At 41.2% G+C, this 14,089-nt stretch overlaps 1 protein-coding gene across 1 annotated transcript in view; it reads right to left on the bottom strand.

The window, feature by feature from the left end:
- Nucleotides 1-314: 314 nt before the first annotated feature.
- The window catches only part of LOC115227803 (intraflagellar transport protein 172 homolog), a gene marked incomplete at its 3' end in the record, with an annotated part of 30,275 nt that continues 16,500 nt past the window's right edge, over nucleotides 315-14,089 (bottom strand). Inside the window, exons 9-13 of the mRNA XM_029798532.2 lie at nucleotides 12,636-12,780; nucleotides 12,211-12,300; nucleotides 8,240-8,337; nucleotides 6,551-6,686; nucleotides 315-431 (exon numbers count right to left, since the gene is read on the bottom strand). Of these exons, the coding sequence (XP_029654392.2) occupies nucleotides 315-431; nucleotides 6,551-6,686; nucleotides 8,240-8,337; nucleotides 12,211-12,300; nucleotides 12,636-12,780 (586 nt within the window). The remainder of the gene's footprint in view (nucleotides 432-6,550; nucleotides 6,687-8,239; nucleotides 8,338-12,210; nucleotides 12,301-12,635; nucleotides 12,781-14,089) is intronic.

Raw genomic sequence — 14,089 nt, 5'->3', positions numbered from 1 at the left:
GGCGAACCTCGAAGCAACGAGTTTGAATATAATTCGTAGGAAAGTTAAAGTTGTGTGTATATATAATAATAATAATAATAATAATAATAATAATAACAATAATAATAATAATAATAATAACAATAATAATAACAATAATAATAACAATAATAATAATAATAATAACAGTAATTATAACAACAACAACAGCAACAACAACAACAACAACAACAGCAACAGCAACAGCAACAGCAACAACAACAACAATAATAATAATGATAATAATAATAATAATAATAATAATAATAATAATAATAATAATAACTTGTACTCACTCTGTAGGCATCAGACCACATATTCTGAGACCGGTACATATTTATCGCTGCTTTGGCATTGTTGGCACTAAGCAGGTATTCCTCAGCCTGACGTAGGTTCCCATCAGATTCAACTTCCTGGAGAGAAAAAGAAAGAGACACATTAGATCAGCGGTTCTGATACAGGTTCAATATGGCCCCTAAGGGTCTATATTAGACTTTTGGGGTTCTGTGCAGCAAAATAGTAAGTTGGGGGTCCACAATAGTATCTTAAGGGCCCTGATAACATTTTAAATAATAATAATAATAATGAAATTATTGTATAGAGTGCTCAGGTGCACCACAACTTGTCAGAAAGTGCGTATAAAGCATATGCAGTAATGTACAAATGTCTTATATATACTTTCTTTTAAAATTCATCTTAACTTTGTAGGTTAAACTATGTGAAATGTTAGATGATAAAACCTAGCCATTCCTTGCAATACATACATCTAAATCAAACATCTAACACCCGTGGACATATTTACAAAGTCAGAAAACAGCACAGCTCCCATGACTTTAGGAAACATTTTTTCACGCTGAGAGTTGCTGAAGCATGGAACAAAGGGCCGGCATCAGTTGTTAGAGCACTGCATCCTTCAAAACTTCCATGCTTCCTGAGATTCGCCAACACTACACCTGATTTTCTCCCCTCCATACACACGCAAGCATGTATCTGACTCATACATTGTTCGCTTTCCAGACATTTGTACATTACTGCATGTGCTTTATATGTCTAGCCCCTTGTGGGCAATAAAGAAATAAGAAACAGCTGGGTTTCTTTCTCTTCCCATTTTACACAGATCCACCTACACAAGGGGAACGTGTGAAAAACAAAACAGGAATTTTGAAAGAGGTTTCTATAAAACTATTTTTTAAACATCAAACGGATATAGGGGTTTACCAGAGTAAAAGAGCAATCAAAGGGGTCCATAGATAGAAAACAGTTGATGAAAAGGTCATGACAGGATGGTCTTGCTTATATCAGGTCAGAGGTCAGATTTAGTTGACACAAGGCCTCACAGAGAAACTGAAGTGAGCTGAGATAAAATAAGGTTCAGTTATTGAGGTTTGGATGAGAGGTTTAGCAAACTGAGAGGATGGTTTAGGGGTTTAGGGTTTTCCAGGTTCAGCTCTTTGAGTAATGTTTAAGGGCAATGGTCCTCAACCATTTTTTGCAATAATAATAAACTTTTCACCTATAGGCAAAAGGCCTGAAATTTTTTGGTGGAGGGCAGGGCTAGTCAATTACACAACTAGTACTTAATTTATTAGCCCCAAAAGGATGAAAGACAAAAGCTGTTGATATTCATTTCCTGGTGGGGAAAGGGACCATGTAACTATCCAGGGGTTCATTAAACATAAGAAAGGATTTTGAGCATTAAAAGGGCTAAATTATTAACGATCATTAATTGGAAGGGTTCAGGAATTAACACCTAAAACTCCCTAATTTCCAAGCACAAGGATCGTCAAGGCTGTCAATATTGATCCTCTGATGGTCTATGCGATTATCCAAGGGATCATTAAACACAAGAAAGGGTTTTGAGCATTAAAATAGAATAAATAAATGCGCCTTTTTAAAGCCTAGCCAGGCTCACAGGGCCCGGTTTCCCGGTTTCTATGGCGTTTGTGTTCCCCAGCTGGACGAGACGCCAGTCCATCGCAGCGTTACTCATTTTTGCCAGCTGAGTGGACTGGAGCAACGTGAAATGAAGTGTTTTGCTCAAAAACACAACACGTCGCCCGGTCCAGGAATTGAAACCACAATCTTACGATCATGATGCTGACACCCTAACCACTAAGCCACGCGCCTCCACGGTTTTGAGCATTCATCATCATCATCATCATCATCATTTAGCGTCCGCTTTCCATGCTAGCATGGGTTGGATAGTTCAACTGGGGTCTGAGAAGCCAGAAGGCTGCATCAGGCCCAGTCTGATCTGGCAGTGTTTCTACGGCTGGATGCCCTTCCTAACGCCAACCACTCCGTGAGTGTAGTGGGTGCTTTTTACGTGCCACCCGCACAGGTGCCAGACGGAGCTGGCAAACAGCCACGAACGGATGGTGCTTTTACGTGCCACCAGCACGGGGGCCAGGCGAGGCTGGCAGGCCAAAATTATTAGCGAACTACAATCTGGCAGAATGCAATAATTCAAACCCAAAATTCACTGATTTCTTTCCAAACACCAACACAATAACTCATATTATCCAAGCACAAATTCTGCATTAAATATTCTGGCTATGACAACTTAATAACAGGACTGAATTTTTATTGTTCTATATTAATTTCGATAAGTACCATCATGAAATTTCTTTAGATATTTTTTTTATTCAGAGGTAATAATGAAAGAACAACTATAGTTATTAAATCAAAATTTTTTGGGGTGTTTTTTTTTTCTTTTTGTTAATTGTCCTTCTTAATTTTCATTTTAGAAATTTACATGATGCGGGGTCAATAAGTTATCAACGGGTCCATCGATGAAGTCGATGATACCAAAAGTTTGCCAACCTCTGAATATTATATATATGTGTGTGTATATGTGTGTGTGTTTGTATATATATATATATATATATATATATATATATATATATACATATATACATATATATATATATCATCATCATCATCATCATTTAGCGTCCGTTTTCCATGCTAGCATGGGTTGGACGGTTCAACTGGGGTCTGGGGAGCCCGAAGGCTGCACCAGGCCAGTCAGATCTGGCAGTGTTTCTACAGCTGGATGCCCTTCCTAACGCCAACCACTCCGAGAGTGTAGTGGGTGATTTTATGTGCCACCGACACAGGTGCCAGACGAGGCTGGTGAACGGCCACGCTCGGATGGTGTTTTTATGTGCCACCGACACAGGTGCCAGATGAGGCTGGCAGACGGCCACGCTCGGATGGTGTTTTTATGTGCCACCGACACAGGTGCCAGACGAGGCTGGCAGACGGCCACGCTCGGATGGTGTTTTTATGTGCCACCGACACAGGTGCCAGATGAGGCTGGCGGACGGCCACGATCGGATGGTGTTTGTTACGTCCCCAAAGCACGGAGGCCAGTCTATGCGGTACTGGCTACGGCCACGTTCGGATGATTTTCTTGTGTGCCACCGGCACTGGTACCACAAAGATACAAATTCCATTGATGTTCATCTATTTTGATTTGTTTTGATTTGATTTTCACTTGCCTCAACAGGTCTTCACAAGTGTCACAAGAAGGAAGGTATGCACAGGTGGACTGACTACGTCCCAGGTAGGGGCCACGGGTTATGGCCTGACTAGTCTTGCCGGGTCTTCGGATGGTGTTTTTATGTGCCACCGACACAGGTGCCAGATGAGGCTGGCGAACGGCCACGAACGGATGGTGTTTGTTACGTGCCCACAGCACGGAGGCCAGTCGATGCGGTACTGGCTACGGCCACGTTCGGATGGTTCTCTTGTGTGCCACCGGCACTGGTACCACAAAGATACAAATTCCATTGATGTTCATCTATTTTGATTTGATTTGATTTGATTTGATTTTCACTTGCCTCAACAGGTCTTCACAGGTCTTCACAAGTGTCACAAGAAGGAAGGAAGGTATGCACAGGTGGACTGACTACGTCCCAAGTAGGGGCCACGGGTTATGGCCTGACTAGTCTTGCCGGGTCTTCGGTTGGTGTTTTTATGTGCCACCGACACAGGTGCCAGATGAGGCTGGCGGACGGCCACGATCGGATGGTGTTTGTTATGTGCCCACATCACAGAGGCCAGTCGATGCGGTACTGGCTATACGGCCACGTTCGGATGGTTTTCTTGTGTGCCACCGGTACTGGTACCACAAAGATACAAATTCCATTGATGTTCATCTATTTTGATTTGGTTTGATTTGATTTGATTTGATTTTCACTTGCCTCAACAGGTCTACACAAGTGTCACACACTTGCCTCAACAGGTCTTCACAAGTGTCATAAGTAGGAAGGTATGCACAGGTGGACTGACTACGTCGCCGGGTCTTCGGATGGTTTTTTATGTGCCACCGACACAGGTGCCAGATGAGGCTGGCGAACGGCCACGATCAGATGGTGTTTGTTGTGCCCACAGCACGGAGGCCAGTCGATGCGGTACTGGCTACGGCCACGTTCGGATGGTTTTCTTGTGTGCCACCGGTACTGGAACCACAAAGATACAAATTCCATTGATGTTCATCTATTTTGATATGGTATATATATATATATATATGTATATATATATACATGTATTTCGCAGGAAGAAAAGTTTCTTGTCGAAAATACGTCTCGCTTTCACCTTCGAAACGTAGAGTAGATGAAACCATAGCGACTGAAGAAGGGGTTTTTTCTTTGTGTTATTTGTCCTGTACTCTATTTTTTTGTTGTTTAAAAAAATGTCCAGTTCCTTTGGTTTGTGTCTATGTTTTCGTTTCTCATTGTTTACGACGTCCTTTTTGGTGTCCTGTACTCATATATGCGTGTATATGTACATGTAGAGGTAGGTACGTACATATATGTTTATATATATGCATATGTTCTATTTATTAATATATGAGGGGATATATAAAATATCCCGGAAACAGCTGTCAGACTTTCTCTTTATAAACGCTCTGGAAACTTTCACAGCCTTGGGTTTTTTAACTCATTCTGTTAATATATACATACATATATATATATATATAAAGCACAGGAGTGGCTGAGAGTGTAGTGGGTGCTTTTTATGTGCCACCGGCACAGGGGCAGGGTAGCTGGCATCAACCACAATCAGATGGTGCTTTTTACGCACCACTATATATATATATATATATATATATATATATATATTTTTACTTGTTTCAGTCATTTGACTGCGGCCATGCTGAAGCACCGCCTTTAATCGAGCAACTCGACCCCGGGACTTATTCTTTGTAAGCCCAGTACCTATTCTATCGGTCTCTTTTGCCGAACAGCTAAGTGATGGGGACATAAATATACCAGCATCAGTTGTCAAGCAATGCTAGGGGGACAAACACATACATATATACATATATAATATATATATATATTATATATATATATATATATATATATACCACAGGCTTCTTTCAGTTTCTGTCTACCAAATCCACTCAGAAGGCATTGGTCGGCCCGGGGCTATAGCAGAAGACACTTGCCCAAGATGCCATGCAGAGGGACTGAACCCAGAACCATGTGGTTGGGAAGCAAACTTCTTACAACACAGCCACGCCTGTACTATGAAAATTGAGAAATTTATATATCAACTAAGAAATTTCTTTTACTAATTATATTTTAGAAAATTACATGATGGCAGGTGGGGTAAATGATTAGTTATCAATGATTTCATGAAGGAGCCATCGATTTGTGAGGTTCGCAAACCCCTGGTAGAAGAGTAAAAAATAGCAATCCCTTGTTAAAAGTTTCTTTGCAAAAGAAAGGGCATCAGGTTGTCAAACACAGCCATAACCTAAAAAAAAAGTCTTCCACCGATCCATGCCAGCATAGAATCACAGAAGTAAAACATAAAACAAATAAACAAGCAAACAACAAGTAATTAAATGAAATCAACTAAGAAATTTCTTTTACTAATTATATTTTACTAATTATATTTTAGAAAATTTCATGATGGCGGGTGGGGTAAATGATTAGTTATCAATGATTTCATGAAGGGGCCAGCGATTTGTGAGGTTCACAAACCCCCAGTAGAAGAGTAAAAAATAGAAATCCCTTGTTAAAAGTTTCCTTGCAAAAGAAAGGGCATCAGGCTGTCAAACAACAGCCATAACCAAAAAAAAAGTCTTCCTCCGATCATGCCAGCATAGAATCACAGAAGTAAAACATAAAACAAATAAAAGCAAACAACAAGTATTAAATGAATCAACTAAGAAATTTCTTTTACTAATTATATTTTACTAATATATTTTAGAAAATTTCATGATGGCGGGTGGGGTAAATGATTAGTTATCAATGATTTCATGAAGGGGCCAGCAATTTGTGAGGTTCACAAACCCCCAGTAGAAGAGTAAAAAATAGAAATCCCTTGTTAAAAGTTTCCTTGCAAAAGAAAGGGCATCAGGCTGTCAAACACAGCCATAACCTAAAAAAAAAGTCTTCCTCCGATTCATGCCAGCATAGAATCACAGGAGTAAAACATAAAACAAATAAACAAGCAAACAACAAGTAATTAAATGACAAAAAAAGCAGCATAGAAAGTGGGGTCCGCAGCAAACCTTGGCAAGTCGGCAGTAGGTCTCTTCCAGCATGTCCCGATGATAGAGCTTCACCAGTCGCAGAACATCTGGGTACATCTTCAGCTGTTTGTACATGGCAATCGCACGCTCGGGTTCCTCGACGGTAAGGAAGAGCCTGAGGAGTATACAGAAGTAGCTAATCAGAGAGAGAGTCTTATAAATAGGGGTCAATGTGCGCCGCTTAGGGGTTAGGGCATTTAGTTCTCTTTTACTCTTCTTTTTACTCTTTAACTCGTTTCAGGCATGTGACTGCGGCCATGCTGGAGCAGCGCCTTTTAATCGAGCAACTCAACCCCAGGACTTATTCTTTGTAAGCCCAGTACTTATTCTATCGGTCTCTTTCGCCAAGAGGTGTGTGTGTGTGTATATATATATATATATATACGATGGGCTTCTTTCAGTTTCCGTCCACCAAATCCACTCACATGTCTTTGGTCATCCCAAGGATGTAGTAGAAGACACTTGCCCAAGATGCCACACAGTGGGACTGAACTCGGAACCATGTGGTTGGGAAGCAAGCTACTTACCACACAGCCACTCCTGCGCCTACCACACAACCACAAATATAAATATTCATAGGGCAGAGGGTATGGCATTTGACTCGTGATCATAAGGTCATAAGGTTGATTCCCAGCAGTACCTTGTGTCCTTGAGCAAAACTCTTTATGTTACATACATCATCTCGAAAGAGTCCAGAAGCTGGCTACCCGCATGGTTCTTGGTCTCAAGCATTTGTCTTATGAAGAAAGGCTGAAGACGCTCGACCTCTATTCTCTAGAAAAACGCCGCCGCCGTGGTGATCTCATTCTTGCTCACAACATCATAAGCGGAAAGTGTAACCTCTCGAAAGAGCTGTTCTTCACTCCTGCTCCAGAGCGTTGGCTGCGGGGTCACTCCGAAAAGCTCTATCTGCGACGATTTCATCTCAATCGAAGGAGAGGGGCTTTCTCCGTCCGGGTTGCTGATCCGTGGAATAAGCTGCCAGACGAGATAGTGAAGATGCCGACGACCGCTTTGTTCAAAGCCTCCCTGGACCTCAAGTGGCCTGAACTCTTTATATGAACACCACCCTGTACATAACTCCATGTCCCCCTACATGGCCTTGCTTTTTGCTTTTTGAGCCCAAAAATTAACATAACTTAACTTAACTTACATTGCTCCAATCCACTTACCTGGCAAAAGGGAGTAGTACCGGTAATTCAAAGGGGCCAGCTTTTGTCACATTCCATGTCTGCTGAATCTCTCTGAGAACTACATTAAGGGCATTCATGTCTGTGGGGTACTCAACCACTTGTAAGTTAATTTCACAAGCAGGATGTTCTGTTGATCGGATCAACTGGAACCCTCGTCATAGTAACCGACAGAGTGCCTGTTGTTGATGGGGGGGGGGGGGATAGAATGAGGGATGGGTTCGCATGACTGGCTAACAACCCAGCAGCCGGCAGAGATAGAGGCGTAGGGAGAGGTGGATCACATGTAAAAAGAGAAAAAAAAAGGGATCTTCATAACTGTGAGTGACATTCTGGCTTAAAAAGCTATCCAATGAAAAGCGAGAGCATATGACAAAATGTGCAACAGGCGGGGGGGCGGAGCGATTGACTGAGGTGGCGGAAGGATTGGTAATGCAAAAGACGCAGGGGCAGGGCAGGGGCAGATAGATTGTCTTACCTTTCTGCTTCTTTCACTTTGCCCTGATCGCGGAGTTTGTCTGCCTGGGTCACGTAGAGGGCTGTCACCGCGTCAGCATTCATGAACTTGGAAGCGAGCTGCAAGAGAGGGACAGACGCACAGACAGACAACATGATTAGACAGGAAGAATGAGAAGTTTGTGAATAACGGAAATCTTCGCGGGTTTTCTTAATTTTTTATTTTTTTTATTTTGTTACTAGTTTCAAACTAAGGCGTGCGGCCATGCTGGGGCATACCCTTCTAGATGACACTTGATAAAGGGTAAAGACCCCCTTCGGTCATGAATGACCATGGGATTCCACCTAGAAAGTTACCCTCCTAGACACAAGTCCGGGCAAGGTTGTTTATGGAAGACCAACAGTCGCCCATGCATACCAGCCTCCCCTCTCCACGCCACCAGTGTTATCCAAGGGAAAGACAAAGGTCGATACAGCTTGGCACCAGTGACGTCGCAACTCATTTCTACAGCTGAGTTAACTGGAGCAACGTGAAATAAAGTGCCTTGCTCAAGAACACAACACGCAGCCCGGACCGCGATTCGAGCTCACAACCTCACGATCGTAAGCTCGACGCTCTAACCACTGAGCCATGCGCCTTCACTTGATAACATACGTAATAATTAGTGAAGACTAGTACTTCCTCTATGAATGTGTGTGTGGGTGTTGGTGGGTGCATGTATGCGTGTATGTATGCATGTATATGCGTGTTTATGCGTGTATGTGTGCATGCATATGTATGTGTGTATGTATATATAGATATATATTTCTTTACTACCTACAAGGGGCTAAACACAGAGGGGACAAACAAGGACAGACAAAGGGATTAAGTCGATTATATCGACCCCAGTGCGTAACTGGTACTTAATTTATCGACCCCCGAAAGGATGAAAGGCAAAGTTGACCTCGGCGGAATTTGAACTCAGAACGTAACGGCACACGAAATACCTATTTCTTTACTACCTACAAGGGGCTAAACACAGAGGGGACAAACAAGGACAGACAAACGGATTAAGTCGATTATATCGACCCCAGTGCGTAACTGGTACTTAATTTCGCGACCCCAAAAGGATGAAAGGCAAAGTCGACCTCAGCGGAATTTGAACTCAGAACGTAACGACAGACGAAATACCTATTTCTTTACTACCCACAAGGGGCTAAACACAGAGGGGAAAAACAAGGACGGACAAACGGATTAAGTTGATTATATCGACCCCGGTGCGTAACTAGTACTTAATTTATCGACCCCGAAAGGATGAAAGGTAAAGTCGACCTCGGTGGAATTTGAAACCAGAACGTAACGGCAGACGAAATATGGCTACGCATTTCGCCTGGCGTGCTAATGTTTCTGCCAGCTTATAGAAATGTGTGTATGTATGTGTGTGTATGTATGTATATGTAAGAATGCAAGCATGTGTATATGTGTATGTATATACAGGGTGAACCAAAATGATCTGACACATTTGGAGGCTTAATAAAAGCAATAAGAAATAATGAAAAGAAAAATTTTATTTTCTGAATGTACATATGATACCATTTTATTTCATTAAGTTTTAAAAATTAAATCAGCTAAATGCCTCCCATCATTGTCAGCACACTGTTGGAGACGATCGTGAAAGTTATCGATAACTCTATGGATCATTTCTTCTGGAATGGTTGCTATTTCTACACAAATTACACATTTTATTCATCGATAGATCGAAGGCGATGACCGAATACTTTTGATTTTAAATATCCCCACAAGTAAAAATCACATTTCACCATTCCAGAAGAAATGATCCAAAGAGTTATCGATAACTTTCAGGAACGTCTCCAACAGTGTATTGACAATAATGGGAGGCATTTAGCTGATTTAATTTTTAAAAATTAATGAAATAAAATGGCATTATATGTACTCTTACTCTCTCTTTTACTCTTTTATTTGTTTCAGTCATTTGACTGTGGCCATGCTGGAGCACCGCCTTTAGTCGAGGAAATCGACCCCAGGACTTATTCTTTGTAAGCCTAGTACTTATTCTATCGGTCTCTTTTGCCAAACTGCTAAGTGACGGGGACATAAACACACCAGCATCAGTTGTCAAGCAATGCTAGGGGGACAAACACAGACACACAAACATATATATATATATATATATATATATATATTATATATATATATATACGATGGGCTTCTTTCAGTTTCCGTCTACCAAATCCACTCACAAGGCTTTGGTCGGCCCGAGGCTATAGTAGAAGACACTTGCCCAAGGTGCCACGCAGTGGGACTGAACCTGGAACCATGTGGTTGGTAAACAAGCTACTTACCACACAGCCACTCCTACGCCTATGTGTCAGATCATTTTGGTCCTCCCTGTATATGTAAGAATGCATTCATGTGTATACGTGTATGTATATAAATGTATGTATGTGTGTGTATGTATGTATATGCATGTATGTGTGTATGTATGTATATATAGATGTGTGTATGTATGTATGTATATGTATGTATGTGTGTATGTATACATGTGTAAATATGTGTGTATGCATGTATATGTAAGTATGTGTGTGTGTATGTACATGTAAGTATGAATGGATGCATGTGTATGTATGTATGTATGTATGTGTGTATGTATGTATGCGTGTGTGTAAGTATGTATGTGTAAGTACGCATGGATGCATATGTGTGTATATATGTATGCACGGATGCATGTGTATATATGCATGCATGTATATGTATGTATGTGTGCATGGATGCATGTATGTATATATATATATGCACGCATGTATGTGTGTATGTATGTTTACGTGTGTGTATGTATATGTGTATGTACCTGCCTGTGTATGTATGTGAGTATGTGTATGTATGTATATGCATGTGTGCATATAAGGATGTATGAATGTATATATATGTATATGTATGCATGTGTGTATATATGCATGTGTATGTATGAGTGTGTATGTATGTTTACGTATGTGTATGTGTGTATGTGTATGTATATATGTATGTCAATGTATGTATGTGTATGTATGTATGTATGTATATATGTGCATATGTGTATACGTGTGCATGCTCCCAGCTAGAATGTCTTTGATCATAGGTCTGCTGGATCAGGTCTGACCTGGGGCTAAACATCAACAAGAAATGACACATTAGATAATGTACTCCTAGATACACTATGTCTGAATAAAAGGCTGGAAGATCACAGCTGGAACATCTTTGATCATAGGTCTACTGGATCAGGACTGACCTGTGGCTAAACAACAACAAGGAAGGACATATTAGATAATGTACTCCTAGATACACTATGCCTGAATAATAAAAGACAGGATGGTCACAGCTGGAAGATCTTTGATCATAGGTCTGCTGGATCAGGACTGACCTGTGGCTAAACAACAACAAGGAAGGACACATTAGATAATGTACTCCTAGATACACTATGCCTGAATAATAAAAGACAGGATGGTCACAGCTGGAAGATCTTTGATCATAGGTCTGCTGGATCAGGACTGACCTGTGGCTAAACAACAACAAGGAAGGACATATTAGATAATGTACTCCTAGATACACGATGCATGAATAATAAAAGACAGGATGGTCACAGCTGGAACATCTTTGATCATAGGTCTGCTGGATCAGGACTGACCTGTGGCTAAACAACAACAAGGAAGGACACATTAGATAATGTACTCCTAGATACACTATGCCTGAATAATAAAAGACAGGATGGTCACAGCTGGAAGATCTTTGATCATAGGTCTACTGGATCAGGACAGACCTGTGGCTAAACATCACCAAGGAAGGACACATTAGTTAATGTAGTCCTAGATACACTATGTCAATAAAAGACGGGATGGTCACAGCTGGAACCTCTTTGATCGTAGGCTAGTTCGATCAGAACAGACCTCGGGTTAAACGACAACAGCAACGACAACAACAACGTGACCACCACCACTGCTTTTGTTGTCTTTCTTTACCTTATGAGCCTGCTGCCACATTCCGACTTCGTTGTACATGTCCACTGCCTCCTTCATACAATCCGCAGCCAAATAGAGACGCTCGGCAATCTGCAGAGACAAAAACGAAAAGCATCGATAATAATAAAATTTTTTTTAAAAAAACGGGAAAAAAAACATAATTAAAAACATAAACGGCGGCGGCGGCGGCGGTGGTAGCGGCATGGTCTTCGTTGTCGTCATCATGAATATCATCACCATCATCAACATCATTATCATCATCTGAACCCGGAACCATGTGGTTGGTTAGCAAGCTACTTACCACACAGCCACTCCTGCGCCTTATATATATATTAATATATATATATATATATTTATTTATGAATAAACAAAAGATAAATTTAAAAAATGGCAGAAACAAACAAACAAACAGATAAGATTGTTACCTTGTACTCCTTGACCTGAGAGTAATGGTCAGCGATCTTCTTGTAGTACTTAGTGACGGTGGACGAGTCCTGCAGCTCGAGGATCTGGACGGCTTTTTTCCATTGGTTTGAGCTGATGGCGGATTCAATAGCTTTCGTGGTGCACCTACACACCCGGGAGAGGAAGACAAAGAGACAGGCGAATGTTATAAAACAATAACAACAACAACAACAGCAGCAACAACAATTGGCTGTTTGTTCCTTACAGCAGCACAAGACTACAGTGGATATCATCATCATCATCGACGTCGTCGTCGCCGTTGTCATCGTCATCACTATCTTCATCATCGACATCGTCATCGTCATCAACATCATCACTATCTTCATCATCATCATCACCATCACCACCATAGTCATCATCATTACTGCCATCATCATCATCATCATTGACATCGTCATCATCATCAACATCATCACTATCTTCATCATCATCACCTTCACCACCATAGTCATCATCATTACTGCCATCATCATCATCATCAACATCATCACTATCTTCATCATCATCACCTTCACCACCATAGTCATCATCATTACTGCCATCATCATCATCATCATTGACATCGTCATCATCATCAACATCATCACTATCTTCATCATCATCACCTTCACCACATAGTCATCATCATTACTGCCATCATCATCATCATCATTGACATCGTCATCATCATCAACATCATCACTATCTTCATCATCATCACCTTCACCACATAGTCCTCATCATTTACTGACTCCATCATCATCATCATTAGACATCGTCATCATCATCAACATCATCACTATCTTCATCATCATCACCTTCACCACCAGTCATCATCATTACTGCCATCATCATCATCATCATTGACATCGTCATCATCATCAACATCATCACTATCTTCATCATCATCACCTTCACCACCATAGTCATCATCATTACTGCCATCATCATCATCATCATTGACATCGTCATCATCAACATCATCACTATCTTCATCATCATCACCTTCACCACCATAGTCATCATCATTACTGCCAACATTATCATCATCATCAACATCACTATCATTATCATCGCCACCATCACCAAACCTGGACGTTATCAAAGAAGCTTGAGAGGCGGTTCGATGGAACCTACACTCACCTCCTTATGAGAGCTCAAAATCTCTCGTGGAAGCGCCGTCCAACCAAAATGCAAATATATGGGAAACTACCACCTGTGTCATCTCTTGAGAAAGGTAGGAGAGTCCAGTTTGCTGGACATTGTTGTCGAGCTGAAAACGAGGTAATTTCTACTATTCTCCTCTGGAAGCCATCTGCTTGCGATACCAGAGGGTGCATACCCTCCTACCCTAATGTAATCTCCAGGGATACAGGCATCCAGCAACAGGACCTCCGTAATGCTATGATGGACCGTGAAGTCTGGTGTAGCATGG

The sequence above is a fragment of the Octopus sinensis genome, unplaced genomic scaffold (assembly GCF_006345805.1).
Source record: "Octopus sinensis unplaced genomic scaffold, ASM634580v1 Contig07198, whole genome shotgun sequence".
NCBI lineage: Eukaryota > Metazoa > Mollusca > Cephalopoda > Octopoda > Octopodidae > Octopus > Octopus sinensis.
The sequence above is the reverse complement of the archived record's forward strand: the minus strand, read 5'-3'. Positions and strand labels throughout refer to the sequence as shown.